This window comes from Phacochoerus africanus, chromosome 9, assembly GCF_016906955.1.
Source record: "Phacochoerus africanus isolate WHEZ1 chromosome 9, ROS_Pafr_v1, whole genome shotgun sequence".
NCBI classification, from domain to species: Eukaryota; Metazoa; Chordata; class Mammalia; order Artiodactyla; family Suidae; genus Phacochoerus; species Phacochoerus africanus.
The window spans coordinates 127,866,287-127,889,749 of NC_062552.1; the positions used below are offsets into that span (position 1 = coordinate 127,866,287).

The 23,463-nt window shown below is 63.1% G+C and overlaps 2 protein-coding genes across 8 annotated transcripts in view; one reads left to right on the forward strand and one right to left on the reverse strand.

The window, feature by feature from the left end:
- Positions 1-183: 183 nt before the first annotated feature.
- On the reverse strand, positions 184-4,749 carry LOC125135384 (uncharacterized). 2 transcript variants are annotated; one of them, XR_007136952.1, is made up of 4 exons: positions 4,388-4,749; positions 1,695-2,851; positions 1,244-1,533; positions 184-659 (listed from the first exon to the last, which is right to left on the reverse strand). XR_007136952.1 is itself a non-coding variant. In XM_047795492.1 (3 exons), the coding sequence occupies exons 2-3, from the start codon at positions 2,529-2,531 to the stop codon at positions 1,372-1,374; spliced, it is 999 nt and encodes a 332-aa protein (XP_047651448.1). In that variant the 5' UTR covers positions 2,532-2,851; positions 4,388-4,749; the 3' UTR covers positions 1,058-1,371. The 2 variants fall into 2 exon arrangements, 1 of the variants encoding a protein (XP_047651448.1); XM_047795492.1 differs by lacking the exon at positions 184-659 and having other exon boundaries at positions 1,058-1,533.
- Positions 4,750-7,395: 2,646 nt separating this feature from the next.
- The window catches only part of PACS2 (phosphofurin acidic cluster sorting protein 2), a 55,866-nt gene continuing 39,798 nt past the window's right edge, over positions 7,396-23,463 (forward strand). For 3 of the 6 annotated variants that reach the window (XM_047795140.1, XM_047795139.1, XM_047795141.1), the window contains exon 1: positions 7,826-7,977. In XM_047795140.1, coding sequence (XP_047651096.1) covers positions 7,859-7,977 — 119 coding nt within the window. In that variant the 5' untranslated portion in view covers positions 7,826-7,858. Of the gene's footprint in view, positions 7,978-23,463 lie in introns of all 6 variants that reach the window. The other 3 variants (XM_047795135.1, XM_047795136.1, XM_047795138.1) reach the window with 2 other exon arrangements.

Consider the following 23,463-nt stretch of genomic DNA (forward strand, 5'->3'; position numbering starts at 1 on the left):
GTCTAACCAGCAACCATGAGGTTGTGGGGTCGATCCTTGGCCTCGCTCAGTGGGTTAACGGATCCGGCATTGCCGTGAGCTGTGGTGTAGGTTGCAGACGTGGCTCGGATCCTGAGTTGCTGTGGCTCTGGTGGAGGCCCGTAGCTACAGCTCCAATTTGACACCTAGCCTGGGAACCTCCACATGGCGCAGGTGCAGCCCTAAAAATGCAAAGAAAGAAAGAAAGAAAGTCATCTGAACGGCCCTGAGGGGAACATAGATTCGAAGGTGCCGGTGCCACCTGTGCGTCCGTAGAAGTTCTCTGAATGTTCTCTGCTGACCTCTGCAGCAGGGCCTTGCTGTTTTCCTTTCTTTTCCAGCATTTAACTCTTGTACCAGGTTGTTGGGACACAATTCCCACCATGGGAAGCACAGGAAAGTATTAAAATGTACCTCCAAAGGGGCCCTTCGTCTCAGGGCCCAGACCAACCAGGTACGAGACAGGAGGGCATCTGTGCGTCACCTGGACCCCGGGCGGGCTGGGCTCAGCGGCACAGGGATCTCGCGCCGTCTGCTCTGGGCACCTGCCCCAGGTCCTGAGAGCTGCACAGCCGTCCACTTTGCCGGCCCTTGGACCACAGAAGCTGCTGCTGTCACTGTCCTTTCTTCTCCTTGCACAACTGACACGGTCGTCACGGAGAAAACATGAAATAAAGATAAGCGAGCAGGGAAAGCTAAATCAACTGCGTTTCCACCAAAGATATAATTTCTTAACAGTTTGGATTCATTTCTAACCTTTCAGTATTTTCCCCAAACGTGTTTTTGGGTTTTTTGTCCCTCCCCACCCCCCGCACCTGGACGTTCCCAGGCCAGGGATCGAACCCGCGCCACCACTGCAACCAGAGCCACAGTAGTGACCACACTGGATCCTTAACCCACTGAGACACCAGGGAACTCCTTTTCCTGTGCTTTGAATATAAGCCTTTCAGGAGTTCCCTGGTGGCTCACAGGGTTCAGAATCTGGCATCGTCCCTGCTGTGGCTCAGTTGCTGCTCTGGTGTGGGTTTGATCCCTGGCCTGGGCACTTCTACATGTCACACGCATTGCTGACAAAGAGAAAATAGGTCTTTTACATGCAGAATCACTCACACCTAAGTACGTATTTTAACCACACAACTTACATAAACATGATGCACTTACATGTGCGTCGTTAACCGAACAGGATCGTGTTGGGCCGTCTATCGGCAGCCGTTTCTTAACTTACCATCTGTCACAGCTGTCTGCTCCGGGGGTGGCTGTGAGGTGGCCGGCCAGACCTCACCTGGCTCTCTGACCCTGGAGGCGGGGCCAGGCTTCCCTCTCAGGGGCCCGGCTGGCTGGCGCCAGGCAGACCTACTCCCCGGGGTCCTCGGTGACCTCGGAAGCCTCCTGTAAAGTGTCGCTGCTGCGCAGTGCCGTGCATCTCCAGAGAGGGTCTGCAGCAGCCCCTCCAGTCTCGGGCACGCACTTCCCACCAGCACCAACGCAGGCATCCCGGTGCTGGATGCTGGAAATCTGCGGGCGAAACGGGTGTCTCCCTATGTGAGAAGCCTGTTCCCGCGGCTGCCGGCCCATCCGCCACGCTCCCCAGGTCCTTTGGAAGGCCTTTCCCCATCTCTGCAAGGGTCCTATCCCCTTGCGGTGGCACTGGTGGGCAACCCTGGCCCGCGACATACATCACAGACGTTCTTCTCCCGTTTGCCTGGACTTCGCCGATGGCGTCGGTGTTGGTTTTGGAGACAGCAGCCATCTCCGGGCACACGAACTCCGCAGGGCCGTCCGCCAGCGACCCCCTCTGGTGTCTCTCTGCTCAGAAAGTGCAGGGTGGCTTTGCCTGTTGGATGCTGTATCGTGACGGTGTCGTCCACCTGGGGCTGGGGTTGGTGTCTCTTGCGAGGGCGGCTCCCCCTGGTTTTCTTGGAGCAGCTCCCACGCCTGCTCTGCGTTTCCGACCCCTCTTGAGCTCCTGCAGAGACAACTGTCACTGCCATCTCTTGAGACCTCAAATGCTGGTTACGAAGACTTCCCTTCTTCCAAGGCCTGGTCTGGTAATGACCATAAGAACGCTGCCCACTTCTCCCGGGGCCCTTCTGGGCAGCAGCTCTGCCCGTTTGCCTCCAGGGCCATGGGCAACCCAATGACCAACCCCACGACAGGGTGGCACCGTAGCCATCCCGTGTCACGAGTGAGGAGACGAGAAAGGGTTTCTCTGCTGTGACAGCTGGTGTCGTCTGCCAGCCTAACTTCAGCATCAGGTGTTCAAGCTCCTTGCGCTGGTCGGCGTTCCAGAGACACAGCGCAAGTGGGACGTGCACAGAAAGGGGGTTTATTGGGAGGAGTCGGCTCTTATCCTCCCGGAGGCGGAGGCTCCCGTGGGTGTGATTCATCCAAAGTCTGAAGGTGGGACGGCGGGAAGGTCTCTCGTTCCTCGCCTCTGTACTAGTCAGACCCTCAGCGATGGGCGAGGCCCACCTGCCTGGGGCGGGGGGCACCTGCCTCACTGAGTCACCCATTCAGGTGCTGGGCTCCCCCAGAAACACCCTCACACACGGCCAGAAGCAGTGCTTGATCTGGGCCCCTGCAGCCGGTCAGCTTGACCCAATCACACGTGAGTCTCCTCACCGACCATTTTGGATGCATCCGCCTGCTGGGGAGCAGCTGATGGGTCTCCCAGAGAGGACACCCCCCGAGGCACTGCTGTCCACACACAGGTGTTCCTTCACAGCCCAGCCGCATGCCCCTGGCCTCTGCTGTAGACGCTGGCGGGGGTGGGCAGGGAGGGTGTCTCTCTCTTCGGGGGCCTGTGTCCAGCCCCAGACCAGGAGCTCCGTCCCTGTGGAAGAGGAGAGAGCAGGTGTGGGGGCCAGCCAGCTCCCTCTGCCAGAGAGGTATTTTGCGTGGCTGTTGGCGGTGTCAGGGGATGGACTGCCCCCTTTACTTCCGACAGCCTGCATCAGCCTTGGCTCTGGTTAGCTTCCCCACTTTGCCACGTTCTTCTCTTGGGTTTTTCTCAGGATACAACCAGATTCTATTCATTAGAATTAATGATGCTATAAGCGTCTCGTTCCACCCACTACAACCTTAGCTCTTATTAATGTTTTAAGGACCAAGGGATTTTTCTTTCTTTCTTTCCTTTCATTTTTGGCCACCCCGCAGCATATGGGCCAGGGATTGAACCTGCAGGTCTGCAGCGACCCGAGCTGCTGTAGTCGGATCCCCCGCCCTGAGACAGATGGAGTTCCAGGGCCAGGACCAGGACCAGATCTGAATTGCAACCTACCCTGCAGCTGCGGCAACGCTGGATCCTTCAACCCACTGTGCCGGGCGTGGGGTGGAACCTGCGTCCTGGGGCTGCAGAGACACTGCCATCCCATTGCAGCACAGCAGGAACTCCTACAGCTGGTTTCTTGTTTATTCAGTGAACAAATGTGTGAACCTCTGGACCCTACTCGGCTCTGTAAGGGTCCCCCGTGACCTGTTTACTGGGCAGCCCCAACGGTAGGGGTCAGTGGGGCACCTGCTCTACGGCCGCCGCTAGAGGGCATCCTGGGGAGGTGCTGAACGCCGTTTTGACTTCGGGAGCTCAGGCTCTGTCGGGGTGGACAGGTAAATAAGACCGGCAGAGTCCTCAGCGCCCGCATCTCTAACCCGGAGTGGACTGTCAGCAGGTGGAGCATTGGTGGCGCCTCAAGCTGAGCCCCCACCCCGCTCCTGCCCACCTCGCGGGGCCCCTCTCAGACCCACCCTGGGGGCTGGCGCTGTGCGGCCCGCCTTTCTGCTCCCATGGCTCCCAGGACACCAGCCCTGAGCCGGGAGCTCCCAGCTCTTTCTTGTGAGAGGACTGCTCCCTGGCCACTGCCCGCGGTCGGCCGAGCCTTCTGCAGAGTGTTTCCGTCCCTGCCCCAGACGGTGCCTCAGCCACGCGGCGTCCTTCACCCCCGGGAGCGGTGGCTCCTAGGTCACATCGGGGCATGGATCAGGACGTGCTCCACTCCAGCGCGGCTCCTTCCGCGCCACCCCAGGAAGGGGAGATGACGCATGGCTGCGGGCTGGAGCCGCTAGAGCCATCCTGCTGATCCAGTGCCCGGTCGCACAGGAGGCCCTGGCCACTCCCCTGCCCGGCTGGAGCGGCTCCAGGGCGGAGGAGCACAGAGCCCCCCACCCCCGCAATCCCCACCGGGTGAGCGGGACAGAGGCCGGAGCCAGCGCGCGCCCGCTGCGCTCCCGGCCTCCGGACCCCGAGCTGCGTATCGCGGTTCCTGCCGGAGGGGACCCCGCGGGGTCCACACCCGGAGGCGGAGGCGAGCGTCTTGCCAGCCGGGGCCGCCCTGCCCGGTGCCGGGTCGCTCCCACGCCCGGGGTGATTTACCTTAACTCGGGCTGAAGAGGCGTTTCCAAACAGCCCGAGGTCCAGAGGGCTCGCGCAGACGGGCGAGAGCCGGGACTTGCAGGCGCAGGCCCCCCGCGACGCTGGGTGGGACCGCAGGAAAGCGGGGGAGCCTCCACCCGGAGTGGGGAGGTGGCAGCGGGGGCGGCTTCCACGCAGCCGAGTCCTGTCACCTTTTGGAAATCGGAGGCTTTTATGCATTGGAGCAGTTTGGCAGGCAGGTGGCGCAGTCAGGGCCTCAGCAAGGGATTTCAGGATGCCCGCCTGGGACCTCAAGGCTCTGGACAAGCCCTCTCCTCCAGCTTCCTCCCCAACCATGCCGGCCCAGTTGTCCAGGGAGGTTCCTCTTTAACCAGCTTCCTGTTTTAGAGGAACAGCCATTAGAAAAAACAGATGGCTTCCAACATTTGTTTATGTGTCGCACTGTCCTGTGAGGAGGGGTGTCCTCTCAGACTTCAGGGCACTCATCCTGGGACTCACAGTCCAGGGTCATCTTCAAATACAGAGGGTGGCAATGTGTGCAACAGGTTCTGGCCAAAAAGTGACTCTGATCAGCAAAGTGACAGCCTGCCACTCTGTCTCACCACCACTAACAGTTCGGCGCCCAAATGATCCCACCTTTAAAAATAAATGGGGAGTTCCCGTCGTGGCGCAGTGGTTAACGAATCCGACTAGGAACCATGAGGTTGCGGGTTCGATCCCTGGCCTTACTCAGTGGGTAGGGGATCTGGCGTTGCCATGAGCTGTGGTGTAGGTTGCAGATGCGGCTCGGATCCTGTGTTGCTGTGGCTCTGGCGTAGGCCGCGGCTACAGCTCTGATTCGACCCCTAGCCTGGGAACCTCCATATGCCGCTGGAGCGGCCCAAGAAATGGCAAAAAGACAAAAACAAAAACAAAAAACAAAAACATAAAAATAAATGGGAGGGAGTTCCCGTTGTGGCTCAGTGGTTAACGAATCCGACTGGGAACCATGAGGTTGCGGGTTCGATCCCTGGCCTCGCTCAGTGGGTTAAGGATCCAGGGTTGCCGTGAGCTGTGGTGTAGGTGCAGATGCGGCTTGGATCTGGCGTTGCTGTGGCTGTCGTGTAGACCGGTAGCTACAGCTCTGATTAGACCCCTCGCCTGGGAACCTCCATATGCTACAGGAGCAGCCCTAGAAAAGGTAAAAAGACAAAACAAAACAAAAACAAAAACAAATGGGAGTTCCCTTGAAACTCAGCAGGTTAAGGAGCCGGCATCGTCACTGCTGTGGCTCTAGTTACAGCTGTGGGGCCAGGGGACTTCCACATGCCCCGGGTGTGGCCAAAAACCAAAACCAAAAAATAAACGTAAACGGAGTCACAGGTCCAGCACACACAGCATGTTTCCTGTCTCTGCCTCCCTGCCTCGCAGGAGGGTTTGAGCATTTCCACTATGGTGGTTATTGGGGCAGCTCTGGACCGGACTGTGCCACCCCCCTCCCTGGCTCCCGCCTGGGTAGCTGCGTATAACCTCATGGGCCTCAGTTTCCTCGTCTGTAAAATGGTATGGGGGAGGCCGTCATATCCATGAAGGGCTCACAATGGTGCCTGGTACAGAGGAGGGGCGTAGCTTTACGGTGGGGGGCAGCTTGTGTCACGCCCTGCTTAGTCACCCCTCGTTTCTTTAGTTGACCCCCAGGTACGCACCCCTCCTGGGTGAGATGCCAGGGCACACAGACCCGAAGTATCTGGGGCCCACTCTCCTGACACCACCAGCATGTGGGACGCAGAAGGCAGTGGGGTCCGTGTCCTCACGGAGGGGGGGGGGCTGCAACCCACTCTCTGAACACCCCCCACCCCATCTTGTCGGTGTGAGACCCACAGGTGGCGTTGTAAGACAAGACCCCGTCAGCTGCTGGGACAGACAGCCCTGCGTGGCTTTCAGCTGTACCACCCCGAAGGAGCAGGAACATGTGGGAGACACAGATTCTCTTGTTCTCTCCGAGGGCCACCCCGGCTTTCAGCAGCCACAGCTGTTTGCAGCTCCAGAGAGGGAGCTGGTGCTGGAGCTGGAGGCCGGCCTCTCACAAAGGAGGGGGCCGCCGGGGGGCTCCTCTGCAGGAGAAAAACTAGCCGCCCTGGGATGGTAAAACCCACGGGTAAGGCGAGAAAGTCCGTTTGCATGGGCTGGGGTTGTTTCACTAGGAACCAGAGAGAAAAGCAACTGTGGATACTGTGGCTACAAAGAAACAGAAGAGTTAGTTGCCCAGAAAGCTCTTCCTAAATCGCAGCAGCTGATGTGGCATCTGATGGGAGGAGGGGACTCCTCCTCGGGCCCCCAAACCTAGAGGTTCTTTTCTAGGGACTCTTCCCACCTGCCCTTCTTCCCGGGCGTCATTCTGTCATTGCCTCCTGCTGACCTGAGTCCCCAGGTTCACTGTGACCCCCACCACGGTCAGGAGCCACCCCTGCCTCCAGACGTTTGTTCTGCATCGACCTGTGTAAAAACAACAGAAGGGGCATTGCTGGGTGATAGGAGGCTCGTGCAAGGAGGGCACTCTGGAGGGACTTTCTGGAGGACCAGTCTATGCACCCAGCCTACAGGCGGCCCAGTGCGCCTGGGGCCGAGGGGGGGCGAGGGGGCTGTGCCTTCAGCGACCCAGGTCCTCCTGCTTCACTCCCCATCCCAGCTAGCCTCCAAGGGAGACGGTGCTGGGGGAGGGTAGAAGGAGACGGTGGGGGAACCACGAAAGTTCTCGGGGTAGGTAAGCCTCTGGGGTACACGGGGGGCGCGGGAGCCCCGTGGTCTATGGGTCGGTGCGGAGGACACAGGGGCCCGCAGGGGACAGGACGGTGCCAAGGGACGCAGAAGGTGCGGCGGGTGGGAAGACTCGGAGGATGCGTAGGACTGGGGGGGCGGGGTCAGTGACACGCAGAGGTCCGGGGACGCAGGGAGACAATACGTGCTCCTGGGGCGGGGCGGGAGGGGGGGGGGTCGTGGGACATAGGGTCGCAGGCTGAACCTGAAGTCTCTCCCGACCCCTCCCAGCCTCTCCCGGGGGGGCGGGGCGCGGCGCGGGGTGGGGGTGGGCCTGTGCGCAGGCGCGGACGCGCGCTCCCGCGAGCCGCGGGCTGGGGCACCTCCTGGGGCGCGGACGGGAGGGGGCGCACGAACCTCACTTCCGGCGAGAGCTCCGCGGGCCGTGATTGGGCCTGAGGCGGCGAGCGCGCGCCCGCCCAGCCAATCGGGGGGGGCGGCGCTGTCGGGGGGGGGAGGGGTGCTCGGCGGGGGCGCGCGCGGGCGGGGCGGGGCGGGGCGCCGCAGCCTGGTTGCCGCCCGCGGGCCCGTCCGACGCCCGCCCGGCTGTCCCCGCCGCCCGGCAGCCATGTGACCGCGCCGCCGCCCTCCGCGCGCCCGGCCCGCCCGCCCGCCAGCGCGCGTCCCGCGCCCGGACGCACCGCATTCCGCCCAGGGAGCGGCGGGGCCGGCGCCATGGCCGAGCGGGGCCGCCTGGGCCTGGCCGGCGCTCCCGCCGCGCTCAACACGCCGGTGCCCATGAACCTGTTCGCCACCTGGGAGGTGGACGGCTCCAGCCCCAGCTGCGTGCCCAGGTACGCCGCCGCCCGCCCGCCGCTTTGTTCCCGCGCGCACCTGCCGGCCACCCGGGACTGGCTCCCGGGGGCCTCGCGCCTGGGCCCCCATTCGGGGCCTGCAAGCCGGGGGCCCCCACTCGGGACGGTACCCCCGGGACCACCCACTCCAGGATCCCCACCCGGGAAAGTCCACCCTGGGACCTCCACCGGGAACCGCTCTCCGCGGGACCACCATCTGGGGCCTGCACCCGGGCTGTCCACTCCGGAGTCCCCACAGGGACCGTCCACTCGAGGCTCCCATCCTGGGCCGTCGCCTTTGCGCCCCACCTCCGGGCACGCGCCTTCCCTGCGAGCAACCCCTGCCGCGTGGATGGTCCCTGAGGTCCGCGTCCCGTGCTGCGGAGGAAGCGGCCGGATTTCTCAGGCCCTGCGGACCTGCGAGGCTCTCCCAGGCGCTCACCTGGTTGGCTCCCCACTGGCATCCTTGCACCTGCCTAGATGCGGTGCTGGTGGAGCTGACTTAGGTTGTCTCCTCTCTCCACCGGGTACCATATCCTTCTGATCCAGCCATACTGTCAAGTCCGAGGAGCCTGGGAGTCTCTCTCAGAGTACGTGGTGTGCAGGGGACATGCAAATCTGGGACCTGAGACCACGATTGTATTCCTCCGGCCCTTGCCCTTGCGAGTGTCTGGCAAGACCCTCTCTGTCCTGCTGGCCAGGGGTATCCGCCCTTGCACTGTTTGCACTGTGCTTTGTGATTTAGAGACTTCCTTATACAAAAGCACAGCTCTTTGCATTGTGCTGTTAGTTTTGTCATCGCAAAAGACGCTGTCCTCTCCACTTGGTGCCTGTCCCCAGTGGTACAACAGGACCGCACTGTGGCCGTCCCGGCTCAGACCGGCGGCTTCCGCGTTACCCTCGTGGGGCATGAAGCTCTGCGGTTTTTTTCCTGACTCAGTGGTCTGGCTGAGGGCAAGGAGATAAACCCATGCCAGGACGTGGTTCTGGTGTAGACCCCAGGCCACGAGGGCTGCAGGTGGGCAGCAGGGGAGGACGCTTCCTGGGGAGACCTCCCGGCAGGGCCAGAGGAAGTGGCCAGTGTGTGTGCCTGGGTTGGGGGGTGGGCGCCACCACAGCTCCTTTCAACAGGTGTGTGACGAAGTGTTGGGGATGCAGGGGGTGCAGGACGCCAGGGTTTGCCCTCCTGGAGCGCAGGGCTGGCCATGTGGAAAGGAGGGATGCTCCCAGGCCTGTGTGGGGCCTCCTGGACGGTGCGGTGTCCCCATGAGATGCCCCCCCCTTGCCTCTTCTCTGGGAAGTCTCTGGGCCTCTAGGTGCAGCTCAGGAGCACTCCCCAGGCCTGGCCTCCTCTCCCTTCCCATCCTGGCACCTGGCTCAGTGTTGGGCCCCCTGGACCCTCCCCCAAGGCTTGTCCATTCCCTCTGCACCCCCACCCCCACAGACGTGGTGCTCTGGATGCCTTTCCAGCACTCAAGTGACACTCGCCCCGGCCTGGCCAGTGCCCCCTCCGGAGCAGAGTTTAGCCTGCCTTCCCCGCACCTCCTCAGCAGCTTCCCCGGGCTCCTGGAAGACCACTGGGGTCTTTATGGGGGGGGGGGGCACAGACGGGCTATGTCCTGGGGCCCCCTCAGCCCCCGTGGAGCTGGTCCAGGAAACCCACTCGTGTGTGCCGGGCGAGGAGAGGGTGGACAGGGTAGGGGGCCTGGGCAGGACTGCGTTAGGCGTCGGGGTTCCCTGGCTCTGCCTGGTGAGGGGGGCACCGGGGGCCGGGATGGCAGGTTGCTCTATGGGTGTGGGGCTGAGCAGCCATCCAGTTGGGCAGGCGCAGCTTCGCCATAGCGTGCCCAGTACAGGGTACCGAATGCCCCTGCCTGTCCCCATGCCACCCTCCCCGAAAGGTGGTGCTGATGCCCTCCTGGGACAGGCTGGTCCTCGTTCTGCTGCTTGGGAGACTTTATGTGAAGGGCTCACACTCTCTGTGCGCTTAGGTGTCTCCCCCTCGCCCAGCCTTCAGGTCTCCGAGCGGCCTCGAGCCTCTGGCTGCTGCTGCCGCAGCGGTTCCCCTGAAACAACCGCACGTGTGTGTGGGTCTGTTGTGGGCCCCCCCGCCCCCGGCTGCTCCCAGGTCCTGCCCCGAGGGCGTTCTCACACCTGCCCTCTGCGTGCGTCTCCTGTCCCTGTCCCACGCTTGGCCGGTAGTAGCTTTGGGCTGTGCTCGTGTTACCCCTGGGAAGCTCCCCAGGGCGGTTGTGCCAGCTCGGCCCCCGCCGTGTCCCCACTGCTCTGCATTCCTGCCAGCCTGGTGGGTGTGAGATGGTCCTGCGGTTTACTTGAATTTCTCTGATTACCAGCGTAGGCTGTTTGGACCTCCTCGTCAGCGAAATTCCTGTTCATTTTTTTTGTTGCCAACTTTCTTCTCCTTTTTGTGCCCCCTGCTCCAATCTCAGCTGCTTCGTAGGGGGCGGTACTCCCCTTTGGCTTGATGTGTTGCAGCCTCCGTCTTTGGACTGTGTGTCTCGCGTGCCACGAGGCTGTCTTTGTGATGCCCCCCAAGGTGCCCCTGGCTTTAGCCTTGGTCCTCTTCTGGGCTCCCTCCTTCCTGGAGGTGGCAGGAGAGCGCTCTGCTCTTCCCAGGGGCTCGAGCCGGGCCCACGGGGCTGTACCACGCAGCAGGGCTTCCTGGAGGGGACATCGCCCCTCCCTGGTGACCGCCGCGTTGCACCTCCTGTCCCTGCCCCTCTTCTGGGACCCCGGAGTGGCCTCCTGTGCCCTCACCTCCCAGCCTCCGCAGCGTCTGGGTCGTTTTGGACCCTGGCACTCCCTCGGGATTTTTCCTCCTGGCGGGTCTACTCCTTTGTTTCATGGGGTTGGACATCCTTCCACGTGCACTTGGTCCCTCACGTCCTTCTGCCCCTCTTGTCCTGTCCTTCCTCTGCCCGTCTGACTGAGGGTCCGCTCGCCAAGGGTCTTCAGCTGGGCGCGGGAGGTTGGCGGCCCTCGGCGGCCCCGCTGCTTCTCTCGCCTCGTCGCCCCGGGTCGGGTGTGGGAAGAAGCCGCGTGTGGTTGGAGGCAGGTGCAGGTCTTGTGGGTGAGGGTTTGTTAGGGGTGTGTCCCCGGATTCTCTCTGTTTCAGGGGATGTGGGGGACAGTCAAACACTGAGAGCCTGATGGGATGGCTCTCCTTTAATTACCGATACAGCAAATCATGTAAGTGGATTTGCTAGCATCGTTTCTTTAGCTTTCAGAAAAACACCAGCGTGCTGGGCTGCCCTTCCTGCACGTTGGTAGCTGTAGATTGGGGTTCCGTTTGAGACTTGGGCATCTCTGTCTAGGTCTGGATCTCCTGCTCACCCACTGCCCTCACCAGATTCTGCTGCCGGGATACCCTGTCCAGAGAACTCTCCTCTGAAACTGGAATTGCTGTGCCCTGGGTGTTCGGGAGAAGTCAGCTCTATAGTCGCCTGGGTTCACAGTTGTTTTGGGGAAAGTGTAACCTCTGGTTTAATTTCTTTAATGATGGTAGGACCCCCCCCCCGAGTTAGTTTTGGAAATATGGTTTTCGGGGAATTGTCCATATTGTCCAGATTTTTGAGTTTATTGCCATGAAGTTGTTCCTAATATTCTTTTTTAAAAAGACATCCGTAGAGCTGTCCCCGTTTAACTCCGTCTGTGGAGCATTTGGGCGGGTGGATGTCCACGCTCTGGTCTCTGTCACTAGGGCTCGTTCGTTTTTTAAAACAAGGGTATTCTTACCTTTGTTTCCCTCCCTTTAGGCTCCTTCATTTTATTTTGCGGTCCTTGTTCTAATTTCTTAAGTACATAGCTCATTACTTTTCCTCCTTTCCTTTCACAAAAGATTTTCTAGCTACAAAGCAAGCAACGCTTTGGATGCACCCCATGAGCTCTCATGTGTAGAATCGTTCGGTGAAACACCAAAAATTTTTCCATTGTTCTTTCTTTAACATGATGGCGTATTTCAGTTTCTTCCCATCCGGACACACGTGGTTTTTCCTTGGTCATCTTTCCGTTGTCGAGCCGGCTTCTTCCCCGCCCTCCCCTTCTAACCGGGTTGTGCTGGGGCCCGTCTGACACGAGGTCCTCGCACCGTGTCGTGTCGGGCTGGCAGTGCGGCTCAGTCGGAGTCCGCGTTCGCACGTGTCCTGTTGGCCCTGAGGGGGCGTGTGTGTGGCAGTGGGCGGCGCGGTGACTGTCGCCTGTCCCTCGAGGTCAGGGGTGGTCTGTTGCGGTCTTCAGGCCGTTTCCTCTCCGTCCGCCTGAGGAGCGAGCTCGGTCGCCTCCGCTGGCGGTGGGTCTGCCGCACGGCAGGGACGCACAGCGTCCCCGTCGGGCGTTTGCGACTTCTGACCGGTGGGGGTGGTGCTTTGCCTCAGAGGGCAGGTTTGGTGAGAGTGCAGCTCTCTGAGCTCCTCCTTTGGGAGAGTGTGTGCGGGTTGCTTCTTTCCCCACCTGCGTCCCGTGAACCGTCCTCTGGTCCTAGGCGTCCTGCCCGGGCCCCGGCCGCAGAGCACCTGCCAGGGGGCTGGCTGTCAGGCCTGAGCTAGATCTCGCTTCCCTTCCAGCTGACAGTCTTGACTTTTAACTGGGACATCGGTCCGTTGTCATTTCTCTAAATTACGGGTGTCTTGGTTCACGTCTACCGTTTTATTTTAGTATTTACTTATATATTTATTTTGGCCGCACCTGCAGCATGTGGAAGTTCCTGGGCCAGGGGTCGCATCTGCTGCCAGGTGCGGCCACGCTTGATCCTTAACCTCCTGTGCCGGGCCGGGGATCGAACCTTGGCAGCAACTTGAGACGCTGCGGAGACAACAGTGGATCCTTAACGTTCTGCACCATGGCAGGAATTCCTGCTACCATTTTATTTTTGTGCTTATTATTGTTCTACTTTTTTTTTTTTTTTTAATCTTTTTGCCCTTTTGCCATTTCTTGGGCTGCTCCCGTGGCATATGGAGGTTCCCAGGCTAGGGGTCCAATCGGAGCTGTAGCCGCCGGCCTACGCCAGGGCCACAGCAACGCGGGATCCGAGCCGCGTCTGTGACCTACACCACAGCTCACGGCAACGCCGGATCCTTAACCCACTGAGCAAGGGCAGGGACCGAACCCGCAACCTCATGGTTCCTAGTTGGATTTGTTAACCACTACGCCACGATGGGAACTCCTGCCAAGGTATTTTAAAAGGTGTTTAGCACATTGCTCCATTAGGTCTGAGTTCTTGAATATTTTATTTTATTATTACTATTTTTTCTTTTTAGGGCTGCACCCGAGGCATGTGGAAGTTCCAGGCTAGGGGTCTAATCGGAGATACAGCTATAGCTGTACCACAGCCACAGCAACGCCAAATCCGAGCAGCGTCTGCAACCTACACCATGGCTCAGGGCAAAGCTGGATCCTTAACCCACTGAGCGAGGCCAGGGACTGAACCCGCAACCTCATGGTTCCTAGTTGGTTTCGTTAACCACTGCGCCACGATGGGAACTCCTGTTTTACATTTTTTATATTTGTTTCATCTTACTTCATTTTGCATTGTTTTTTTTCCTTTTTTTTTTTTTTTTTTTTTTGCGTTTTAGGGCCTCACCTGCAGCATATGGAAGTTCTCAGCCTAGGGGCTGAATCGGAGCTGCAGCTGGAGCCACAGCCACAGCCACAGTCCAAGCCGTGTCTGCGACCTACACCACGGCTCACGGCAATGCCGGATGCCTAACCCACTGAGCAAGGCCAGGGATTGAACCTGCATCCTCACGGGTACTAGTTGGGTTCTTAACTGCTGAGCCATAACGGGGACTCCCACATTGACTTTTTTTTCTTATTCCATTGTGCTCTAGGTTTGAAACTTGTCACTGTTTCTGTTTTTTGGTGGTTGCCGAGTAAATCGTAAACTGCACAGTTGCTGCTGTATTGTAGGATTGATTGTACGCTCTCCTCCTGAACAGAAATCTTAGGGAATGTTTTCTCGACCTAATGCTTTTCACGTCTGTGTGCTCTTGCTTAGTGTTTTTTATTTTTTATTATTTATTTATTTATCGACTTCTTGTCGTTTGTCTTTTTAGGGCCGCACCTGCAGCCTATGGGGGTTCCCAGGCTAGCGGTCCAATTGGCGCTACAGCTGCCGGCCTGCAGCACAGCCACAGCAACGCCGGATCCTTAACCCACTGCGCGAGGCCAGGGATGGTTCCTAGTTGGATTCGTTTCCGCCGCGCCACGACGGGAACCCCTCACTTTCTTCTTTTTAACCCGTGTGAGCGGCTGTTGTTGCTCATGTTGTTAGCAGCCGATGCCTCTCACGCCTCCGCTCTCTTTATTCGTCTGTATCTCAGGACTCGGGCTCACGCCCTCCTCTCTCTGAAGACGCCGCTTTAGGGGTGTCTTCGGCGAGGCGTGCAGATCATTAACCCTTCTCCTGGTGTCTCTGAAAACGTCGACCCCGTCCTGCAGGGCGTCCCTCCCGCCGGTGCAGGTGCTCAGGCTGTGGGGTCCCGGTGGCATCTTCTCTCACTTCCCCCATCAGATGTGTCCCGTTTGAAGGTCTGTCCTCTCTCCCTGGTGGCTCTGAGGCCACCTGTCATGTCCCGGTGTGGGCTGCTCTCGTGCGCCTGCGTCGGGCTCCCTGGACTTTTTGACTTTGTGGGTTGGTGGTTTGCACTAGTTTCAAGAAGTTCTCAGGCACCTTCCCTTCGGCTCACGCCTCTTCCCGGCCTCTCCTGGCCTCCTGGACACAGCGGGCCTGACGGCGTCCCTCTGCTCTCGGCAGAGACCGGCCGGCTGGGCAGGCTCGCAGGGTCGCCGTCCCCCACTGGGCACAGAGCCGGGCACAGAGTGGCTACTCGGCGTGTGCCTGCAGTCGAGCAGGACGCTGCGTCGGGGACCAGGGCTTTGCGAGCAGTTGCGGGGAGGTCCCTGGTCTGTGGGGCGGGAGTGTGCTGGGAGCGGTGCTGGTTGGCGGTGGGCTACAGCCGGGGCCGGTTTGCAGGTGTGCGTGGGGCGGGACGGGGACTGCGGGGCTTCGAGAGGGGGCTTGAGGCTTTTGCAGCTTCGGAGGGCTGAGCGCGCACGGGGGTGGGGGTGGGGGTGGGGGGGAGACTCAGGGATCTGAGCCCAGCCGTCCAGGCCTGGGCCCTGGCTGCGGTCAGTGCAGCTCTGTTTAGTGCACCCCTGCTGTGCCAGGCAGTGCCCAGCCGCACCAGGCCCCAGATTGCTCCTAGGAGGTGGTCTGCTCCCCCATGATGCTTAGTGGCCTGCCTACCAGGTGGGGCCCGTCTAGTCACCCTGCCGCCTGTTCCTCTCTTCTCAGGATCGGGGCTCCAAAACATGCTGCCCGCCCTCTGCCCAGCGTGCCTCGCACCACACCCCGGGAGGGTTGGGTGAGGGAGGGCCTCTGGGTGCAGGCGGGCGGGGTCGGGGTGGTGCCAGAGTGGCTCTGCAGTTGGGAGAGGTGTCAGGGGTCTTTGGCCCCTATGATGGGCACATGGAGGCATCATGGTCAGACCTCCAGGGTCCTTCAGGAGCCTGGGCGGCACAGCGAGGCCAGCGTGACCCACCTTGGGGATAGGGGTGCCCAGGGGCAGGTGGGAAGGGCGCGGGAGGTGGGGGTTGCCTCTGAGGCTGCGGCCTGGCACTGCTGCTTCTCCCGGGGACGGATATTCCAGATGCAGCCCCTAGGCTTCTAGGGAGTGGCTCCCAGCTGTCCTTCCTGTGGGCGCTGGGTGTGACTCCAGGGCACAGGAGGCTGTGAGTGTGGAGTTGCCGGCTCCTCCCAGCCGCCTGTCCCAGTCGCTCGACAGTGGCACGGAGGGGAGCCCTAAAAATAGCACGTGAGCTGTTCAGAAGCTGAGCTCCCTCCTGACCTGAGGTGGGTTGGCACGGATGTGTCCTCAGCCAAGGAGGACTTTGCAGAGGGCTGGGCGTGTGCTGAGGACATCCCTGTCCCAAAGGACAGATTTTGCTAGAAAGAAAGTCAAGCCTTTGCTGCTGCTGAGTGTCTCCAGCCCGCACTGCCCTGGCCGCCCCTGCCGGCTCTGCTGGCTGGTGGTTAGTTTGCCCCTTTCGAGGTCAAGGCCATGGACCAGGGTCTCCTGCAGCGTAGGCCAGCCTGGGTCCTGGGGGGTGTCCGGAAGCACGAGGCAGCGGGGGGTGCCACGGGCTAGGTACATCAGCCATCCTGCTGCTGGGTTTGCGGCCACCCTGTCCCTGCTGCCCCCGCCCGCCTTTCCGCATCACCCCAGCAGATTCCCCAGGAGCCCGGTGTCTTCTCGGCCACAAGGAAGACGCCTCTCCCGCCTCCTGCCCTGTGTGTCACCTGGCTCCATTGCCAGTGTCCGTGGGGTGCTTCTGCCCTCAGCGCAGGCACACTCCGTGAACCCTGGGCGAGCAGCTTGGGTGTCTCTGCCGCCCTCGAAGGCGGAACCCTGCTGGTGGGGGGTTGGCCCGCGACCTGCTTCCCCCCCGCCAGGCCCGCGGTGAGGTCCGACGTGGCTGTGACCTCAGTGCCTGGGTTCCCACTGCCTCTGGCCTGCATCCACTGCAAGGGCCGCGTAGGGCACACGTCCCCCTCGGGACAGTGGAGATGCCCCATGGGGACACCCTTAGTGAGCAGCGAGCGCCCGGGCCGCGGGGACCCCTGGCATCTTTCACTTGTCTTGAGCCTCGTTTTCCAGCGTCACCCTTCAGCACCCCCTCTGTCGCTTCCAGCAGCCGGGGCCTCCTGCTTAGATGCAGGAGCCTTGGTGGAGCTGTTCTGGCAGGATTTGCATTCCCGGCCTCGGGGGGCTGCCGTGTGAGGGTCAGCTCTGTGAGGGTGGCCCCAGGACTCAGAGGAAGGGGTCACCACCCTGGGGCTCCTGGCAACCAGTGCCCGAGTCCCTGCTTCTGAACCTGGCGGGGGCCTCTCCTTGCTTGGGGGTGTTGTGGCTCGCACGGAGGGGGTCCCCGCCTTCCGGGAGTGGACACAACCCTTCTCCAGGAGCCCCCTCGGTTCCTTCACCTGAGCTTTGCTGAGGGGCTGGCCGGCTGAGGCACCCAGAGATGCCCGTTCCACACACTGGTGTGCCAAACGGCGGGGGGCAGGCGGGCTTTGTCTGTAAAGACCTGTCCTTGCTTCTGGGCTCTTGTGACCAACCCCGCAGCCAGGACCTGCTGCCTGGTCCTGGTCCAGGTCTCGGGGGGGGGATCCTGGCGGCTCCAGCCCCACCGTGGCTTGCATGCCCACCGTGCTCCGTCAGCACCAGTCACTCCGGGAGCACTGCTCTTCTGGATTCCAGCTTGGGCTCTTCCAGACTTTCTGCCGGAATCGGCTGCATTGTGACTTAGGGGTTATCAGCTTTGGAAAGTTAGGGGAGAATGGCAGTCCCCGCACCCTCCCAGCTGGCTCAGCGCCGGCAGGGGACAGGCGGAGCGTGGAGCATGTTTACAGATGCTGCGCTTGTTAGCGCAGCACCGGGGCGCTGAGAACCTCCTGCATGGGCCGGTTTGCTTGGGGAGTGAAAACTGGCCTGAGGCCCCACGGCAGACCACCTGCCCCCCAACCCCAGGAGTAAGGACGGGGCGGGCATGGCCCCCCGGAGTGAGGAGGAGGCGGGCGTGGGGCCCCATCAGAACCAGCCTTTGCGGGGGCGGGTGATGGAGGGGGCTTCCCAGAGGGGCAGGCACGGGAAAGGCCCTGACAGCCGGGTCTGGGGGGCAGTGGGGCGGTGCTCAGATGGGAGAGGTAAGTCCGGTCCGGCTCCCTGCCAGCCAGTTGGGTCCTGGGCTGGCAGCACCGTAAGCAGGGAGCCACGTCCAGCCTCGGCAGAGCTGAGGGCAGCGCCTGCTGCAGGTCCTTCCTGGGGACCAACACCTCGACGGTCGGGGTCTGGGCGCGGGAAGCCTGCTGCCTCTGCCCCCCACTCCCCCCACGCCTGCGGCCCTTGGTCTGGCAGGTCATCTGAGGTCTCAGACTTTGTTTGTTAGTAACCCAGGTCGGGGGACCACTGGCGACTGAGCCCCTGGGCCCCGATGGGGTCACAGCCTTGTGTGGCTGGCGCACCAGCTTTAGGGCCGCAGTGGAGGGCCTTGAGGGGCACTCAGCACAGGCGGGAGCCCGGAGGCCCCGTGTGGCCGTGGCGCGAGCCCCAGCCCTCTGCTTCCCTCTCTCCTGTCTGCCTCCTGGAGAAGAGGTGACCAGGCCTGATGGAAGCGCCGCCCTCCTCAGGGGCCTGGCTCGGCCTGTCGCCCTGCCACCACGCAGGGGGGGCCGAGCGGGACAGCTGCCACTCCAGCCGCTGCTCTGGGGACAGGAAGACTGCTCTGGGCGGGGCTTGCCGTCCCTGGGAAGCTGGGGCCACCGTGGGAGCCCAGTGCCGCCGCCCTTAAGAAGAGGAGGCTCCCGGGCTGCGTGCATGGCATACAGGGCCCGTGCAGACCCCAGCCCGGCCCCTTCCTGCTGAAAACCAGCCCCTGGAAGGGAGGGCCTGGCGCGAGCTGTAGGAGTGGAAGGGGGTGCGTCTGGCGGGCCCTGAGAGGACGGCTCGCCGGGAAGCCCTCCCACCCGGGCGTCCTCACGAGCATCTTTAAGAGCAGAGGGGGGTGAGCCTTTCTCAGTGAGAGACGCGGCCTGGCAGGCGGCCCTTCGCCTACTCCTGACCCAGAGACTCAGGGTGTCGGGTTCACGGGGGCCCAGAGCCTTGTGGGAGGGAGTGTGGGCAGACTCGGAGGAGCAGCGGTCACAGAGCCCGAGGGCTCCACGCTCCCGTCCTCCCCTGGCTGCGGCGTTGACTTAACTCAAAAGCTGGGACTCAGAGCCGCTGCTCCTGCGGGGCTCGACCGGCTCTGCCCCCTTCGCCTTCACCCCCTTCCCCTGGGCACAGCGGCCACAGAGCGGTGGCTGGGTGACAGCCTCTGGCCAGGCGCGCTGGTGGGCCACAGCGCCCCCTCCGCAGTGCCTCTCCTCGCCCTCTCAGGCCCGTGTGCCTGGCACCTGTGCCCTGGCCGTCCCAGGGTCCAGACTGGCTGGTGGTTGAGGAGGGGCACGGGCCTCCAGGGGCTCTGATGCCCAGGCTCGGCCTCCACAGTGCAGTTCTTCAGGGGTCCGGGGCCCCGAGCATCCTGGGGGGACCGTGGGGTTGGGCTTCTCGCAGAGGCCCGACGAGGTCCAGGCAGCCCTTCGCTTGGGCGAAGCTGGGACGCACACCTGCAGTGCTCTTTCCACACCGGGCTCCCAGTGGCGGGCAGGGCCTGGTGCCCTGGTTGAGAGTGAGCCTGCAGGTCCCCAGCAGGTCCACCCCCTGAAGAACAGGCCGGAACCTCTGTAGTTGGAAAATGGAACTTGGGGCATGTGCCCCCTGTGCCCACGCCCTGGCCCGTGACCAGGGGGGTGTCTCCAGCTGGCACTGACCCCACCCCTTCCCCCTGGGGCCTTGGGGCCCCTCCACGGAGCACAGGCTATGAGGCAGGACCCACCTGAACCGACGCAAGGGTGGCTTCGTACCAGGGAAGGATTGGGGCAGGAGGGACCACTGTGCCTGGGGTGAGAAGCCGGGGAGCTGCTGGGCCTGCCCACTGGCCCTGCCTCTGTCAAACCTCCCCGACTCCTGGTGACAGCCCGGCGTGGCCCCTGCCTGCCCTAGTGGTTTGGCTCAGAAGAGTGTCGAGCCCTGGGGCCTCAGAGGTCGGAGGATGGACCGTCCCAGGCAGCCTGGGGCCCGAGAGCCAGTGTTTCCAGAGGGGGCAGCCGGACGCAGTCATGCAGAGGCACGTGGCTCTGGACCCTGTCTGGGCCGCCCCATCCCCGGTGGGGGAGGGAGGGGCAGGGCAGCCCGAGGGTCTCGGAGTGGGCGTGTGCCATGACGGCTGTACCAGGAGGCGCCGGTGCCGGTGATGGGGTGGGGAGCGGCCGGGGGAGCCCAGGAAGGCTGGAGGCTGGACATCTGTGTCCTGGGCCTGGGCGGCGGCTGGTGCTCGGAGTTCTTCGGGGCTGTGTGTCCAACATCTCAGGGGCAGAGTAGTTGGTGAACTGGGTGCCCCAGGTGGAGCCAGAGGGAAGGAGAGGGGATTCAGGGTTCCAGGCGGCGGCTGGCATGGGGTGGCGGGCGTGGGTCCGGTCTGGAGGGTGTGGGCTAAAAAATGGGCAGAGGTCTGAGAGGAGGCCCAGGCGTGGCGCCTCCTGGGCAGGGCGAGGCCCGGTGGGTCGGAGGTGCCCGCGACTGTGTCAGGGGAGAGCGGGGCAGCCTGGGCGGCGAGGGACTGGGGTTCCTGGGGTTCTGCTTAGTGGGGTGTCCCTTCCAGCCGAGGTCACCTAGGTGACCGGGCGTGCTGCATTGCTGCTTGGCAGATCTCCTACCGTTCAGGCCTCTGTGACACGCCCCGTCAGCTGGGCACAGCATCTCCGTGGCCCCGGGTGCCCAGGTGACTGCCGGTACTTCCCAGGTCAGCGCCCTGCTGGGACCCGCAGGTTCCCACCGATCCCAGAGGGGGGCAGGCTGGGTGGTCCCCCTTCCGGGGGACGAGCCCTCTTACGGCCTGTTGTCACCTTTACCTGAATCCTGCCTTTTGCCTCGGGCGTATCTCGGCCCCATCTCAGTGCGCGAACCCGGCCCAGCCCGTGACGTCAGCCTGCCTGGCCCTCGGGAACAGCGTCCTGAGACCCCGTGGGCACCTTCGTGTTTCCGTGCCACCTGGTGCAGCTGCAGGTGCTTCCCCCGCCTCTTCTTCTCCTCTGCGCCTGCCGGGGTCTTGCTCCTTGGGTGCTGAGGACCGGCCGGCTCCGGGGACCTGTGCCCAGGCTCACGTATGCATCACAGCCTGCTTGAACCGTGGAGGGGACCGGCGCCCCTGGTGGCCTCTTGAGCACGCGGGGGCTCCAGAGCGCAGGGCCGCCCCCTCCCAGCCCCCAGCGGCTCCCCGCTGCCCCGGCCACACCCCAGGCCGTGCGCCCTGGTCCTCGGTGGAGGCCCGGCTGGGGTTCTGTCCCCCGCTGGCTCTGGCCTCTGGTGGTTTTGACGCGTTGGTGGTACACCTGCTGGCGACCCCGTGGGCGGTGGGCGCTCCCCGGTTACTGGGAGGGGGTTTGGACTCGGCGGGTCTGGGCGTGTTTGTCGCCAGCACCGTTACCTCGGCCTCCTCGGTGCCCGGGTCTTGCCGGGGGTCTGGTCGCTGTCCTGCATCCCCTCCTCCACCTCCCTCCATGCCCTTCCCTGCGGGAGCCGCGCTGCAGCGCCCAGGCAGCCCTGACCAGGAGGGCGGCCCTCAGCCCCGTGGTTGTCCTCCGCACCGGGCTCAGGGCTCGCAGGTCACGGGAGTCCCGGGCTGTGCAGGGAGCAGGGCCCACCAGGGTGGCCTCTGCGGCCAGCCTCCCAGGGCAGGGGGGAGCTCCTGAGCAGGAGCTGCGGCCGTGTCCAGGGCTCTGGGCCGCCCTCACCTGTGGTTCCAAGGGCTCAGGCTCCTGCTGGACGCCCCCTAGCCCCCCGTCCCTTGGGCCCCGTGACCCCCAGAGGGGGCGGGCCTTGATCCTTAGTGAGGAGTTGAGTCCTAGGCGTGCCTGCCTGTTGGGCCAGAGCACGGGCTCGCACCCACCCACCCCAGCGCCTCGACGCCAGGGCTTAAACAGCAGGCACCTGCCCCTCACGGTCCTGGCGCTGGCGGGTTCAGCACCTGTGGGGGCGTGTCTCACCTGGCGGAAGAGGCCAGGGTGCTGTCTGGGCCCTTGGACCGGGCACTGATCCCGTCCCCTGGGGCGGCGCCGCGCTAGGCTTCTCCTCCTGGACGTCCCTCCTCCCGTTAGCGTCAGGCTGGGGCTCGGGCTTCAGCGGAGGAGCTTGGGGAGGGGTGGCGCCTGCTGTGCCCCCGGGTCCCACACGCTGCTCCCCGCAGATGCTCCGAGGGTGATTGACACCCCCCCCCCCCACCGAGTCCTGGTTTCCCATTTGCCTGGAGCTTCCTGCAGTGGGCCTGCTTGGCACGTGCCCGGAGGGGGCTCCTGGACGTGTGTGGGGCTGGGTGGGGGGCCTTGTCGGCCGCCTGCTGGAGGACGTCAGGAGGACAGGCAGGTTCCCGCCACCCCGGCTGCCCTGGGTCCCTTCACCTCATGTGATCTGACAACACGAGCCGCCTGAGGTCCCCAGATGACCACACTTCTGGCCCAGTGGCAGCGTCACTCGTGGTGGCCCGTGGGGCCTGTTGCGGGGGGCGGTGCTGCCTGGACCGGGGGCCTCAGGGCCCGGGAGTGGAGACTGCAGGCCTTGCTGCCGTCTGCCTTCCCTGAACCTCGGGAGGCGAGTGTCCAAGGAGCAGGGAGGCCGTCTCCTTCCAGGCCCAGCTGGTGCCCTTTCTGCCTCCCAGCCCTGGTAGGTTTGGGCAAGACGTGTTGCCAAAAGGAAGGAAGGCGCTGCCCACGCCCTGTGCGGGCGGACCCCCGGCCCGCAGCCCGCTGGGCCCTCCCCATCCTGGCTCCCTGGAGCACAGTCCCAGGAATCTGCTGTGCTGAGGTCCAGCCGGCAGGCTGAGCCGGAGGGCACGTGGCCTGGCTTCCCTGTGCTGGCCTGTGCCACCCCCACCAAAACAAAGCCCCTCGCTGGGGGAGGCTCACCTGCAGGAAAGTGCTGGGCAGCTGGGACGGTGCAGGGCTCCCCTCCAACGGCAGGCCTGCCTGCGTTCCTGGGACCTCCAGGTCGCCCAGGCAGAGGACACAGGCCCAGCGGGCCCGAGGAAGGGGTCCTGGTGAGGCCGACACGCAGTGCAGCCGCGCGGCGGAGCTGCTGGGTCCCGGGCCTGTGCTGAGGTTGTACGTGTCTTCCTGTCTTGTCTGCACAGCCCCCGCCCCACTGCAGACGCGGGGTGCTCTCTGAAGGCACCCGGGCTGCTGTGGCCTCCGTGGGCACCTGTGCTCGGCCCACGTTCAAGCAGGCTCCTCCGTGTACGTGCCACGCTGGACTCCCGCACTCGCCACTCCCTCTGAGGGACCAGCCCTCCCTGAGCCCTGGCCGTGGTGGGGTGGCCTCTGCCAGGGCAGGAGGGGGCTCACAGTGACTCAGCTTCCCCCATCACCCCCCTCCATCCCTTCCAGGGGTCCCGGCCTTGGGGCCAAAGGGTCGGGCTGTCCTGGCTTCCTGCAGCCCCATGCTGGCTGCAGGGACAGTGAGGCGGCACCTCTGACCTTCTCTCCTGATTAGCAGGAAGCAGCCGTGTCCAGATAAGGCTCGGACAGCAGAGAAAGCTGAGCTGGGCCAGTCTGAGCTGGCAGCCACCCCAGGTTGCCGCAGAAAGGTGCCCAGTGCCCAGGGTGTGGGTGGAACTGGAGCCCACGGCCTGTGGCAGGCTTCACCCGGAGCCATTGGCCACAGGCGCCACTGCTGGAGCTTTTTCTTCATTATCTCTTTCTTTTTTTGGCTGCCCCACAGCATATGGAGTTCCCGAGCCAGGAATCAGATCTGAGCTGCAGTGTCAACTTAAGCCTCAGCTGTGACAAAGAACTTTAACCCACTGCGTGGGGCTGGG

Excerpts from the sequence above, each read along its gene's own strand:
- LOC125135384 (XM_047795492.1), bottom strand. The coding sequence starts at position 2,531 with ATGGGTGACTCAGTGAGGCAGGTGCCCCCCGCCCCAGGCAGGTGGGCC. Across the intron at positions 1,534-1,694 it reads GGGAGAAGAACGTCTGTGAT|ATTTCCAGCATCCAGCACCG; the intron begins GTATGTCGCGGG and ends TTTCGCCCGCAG.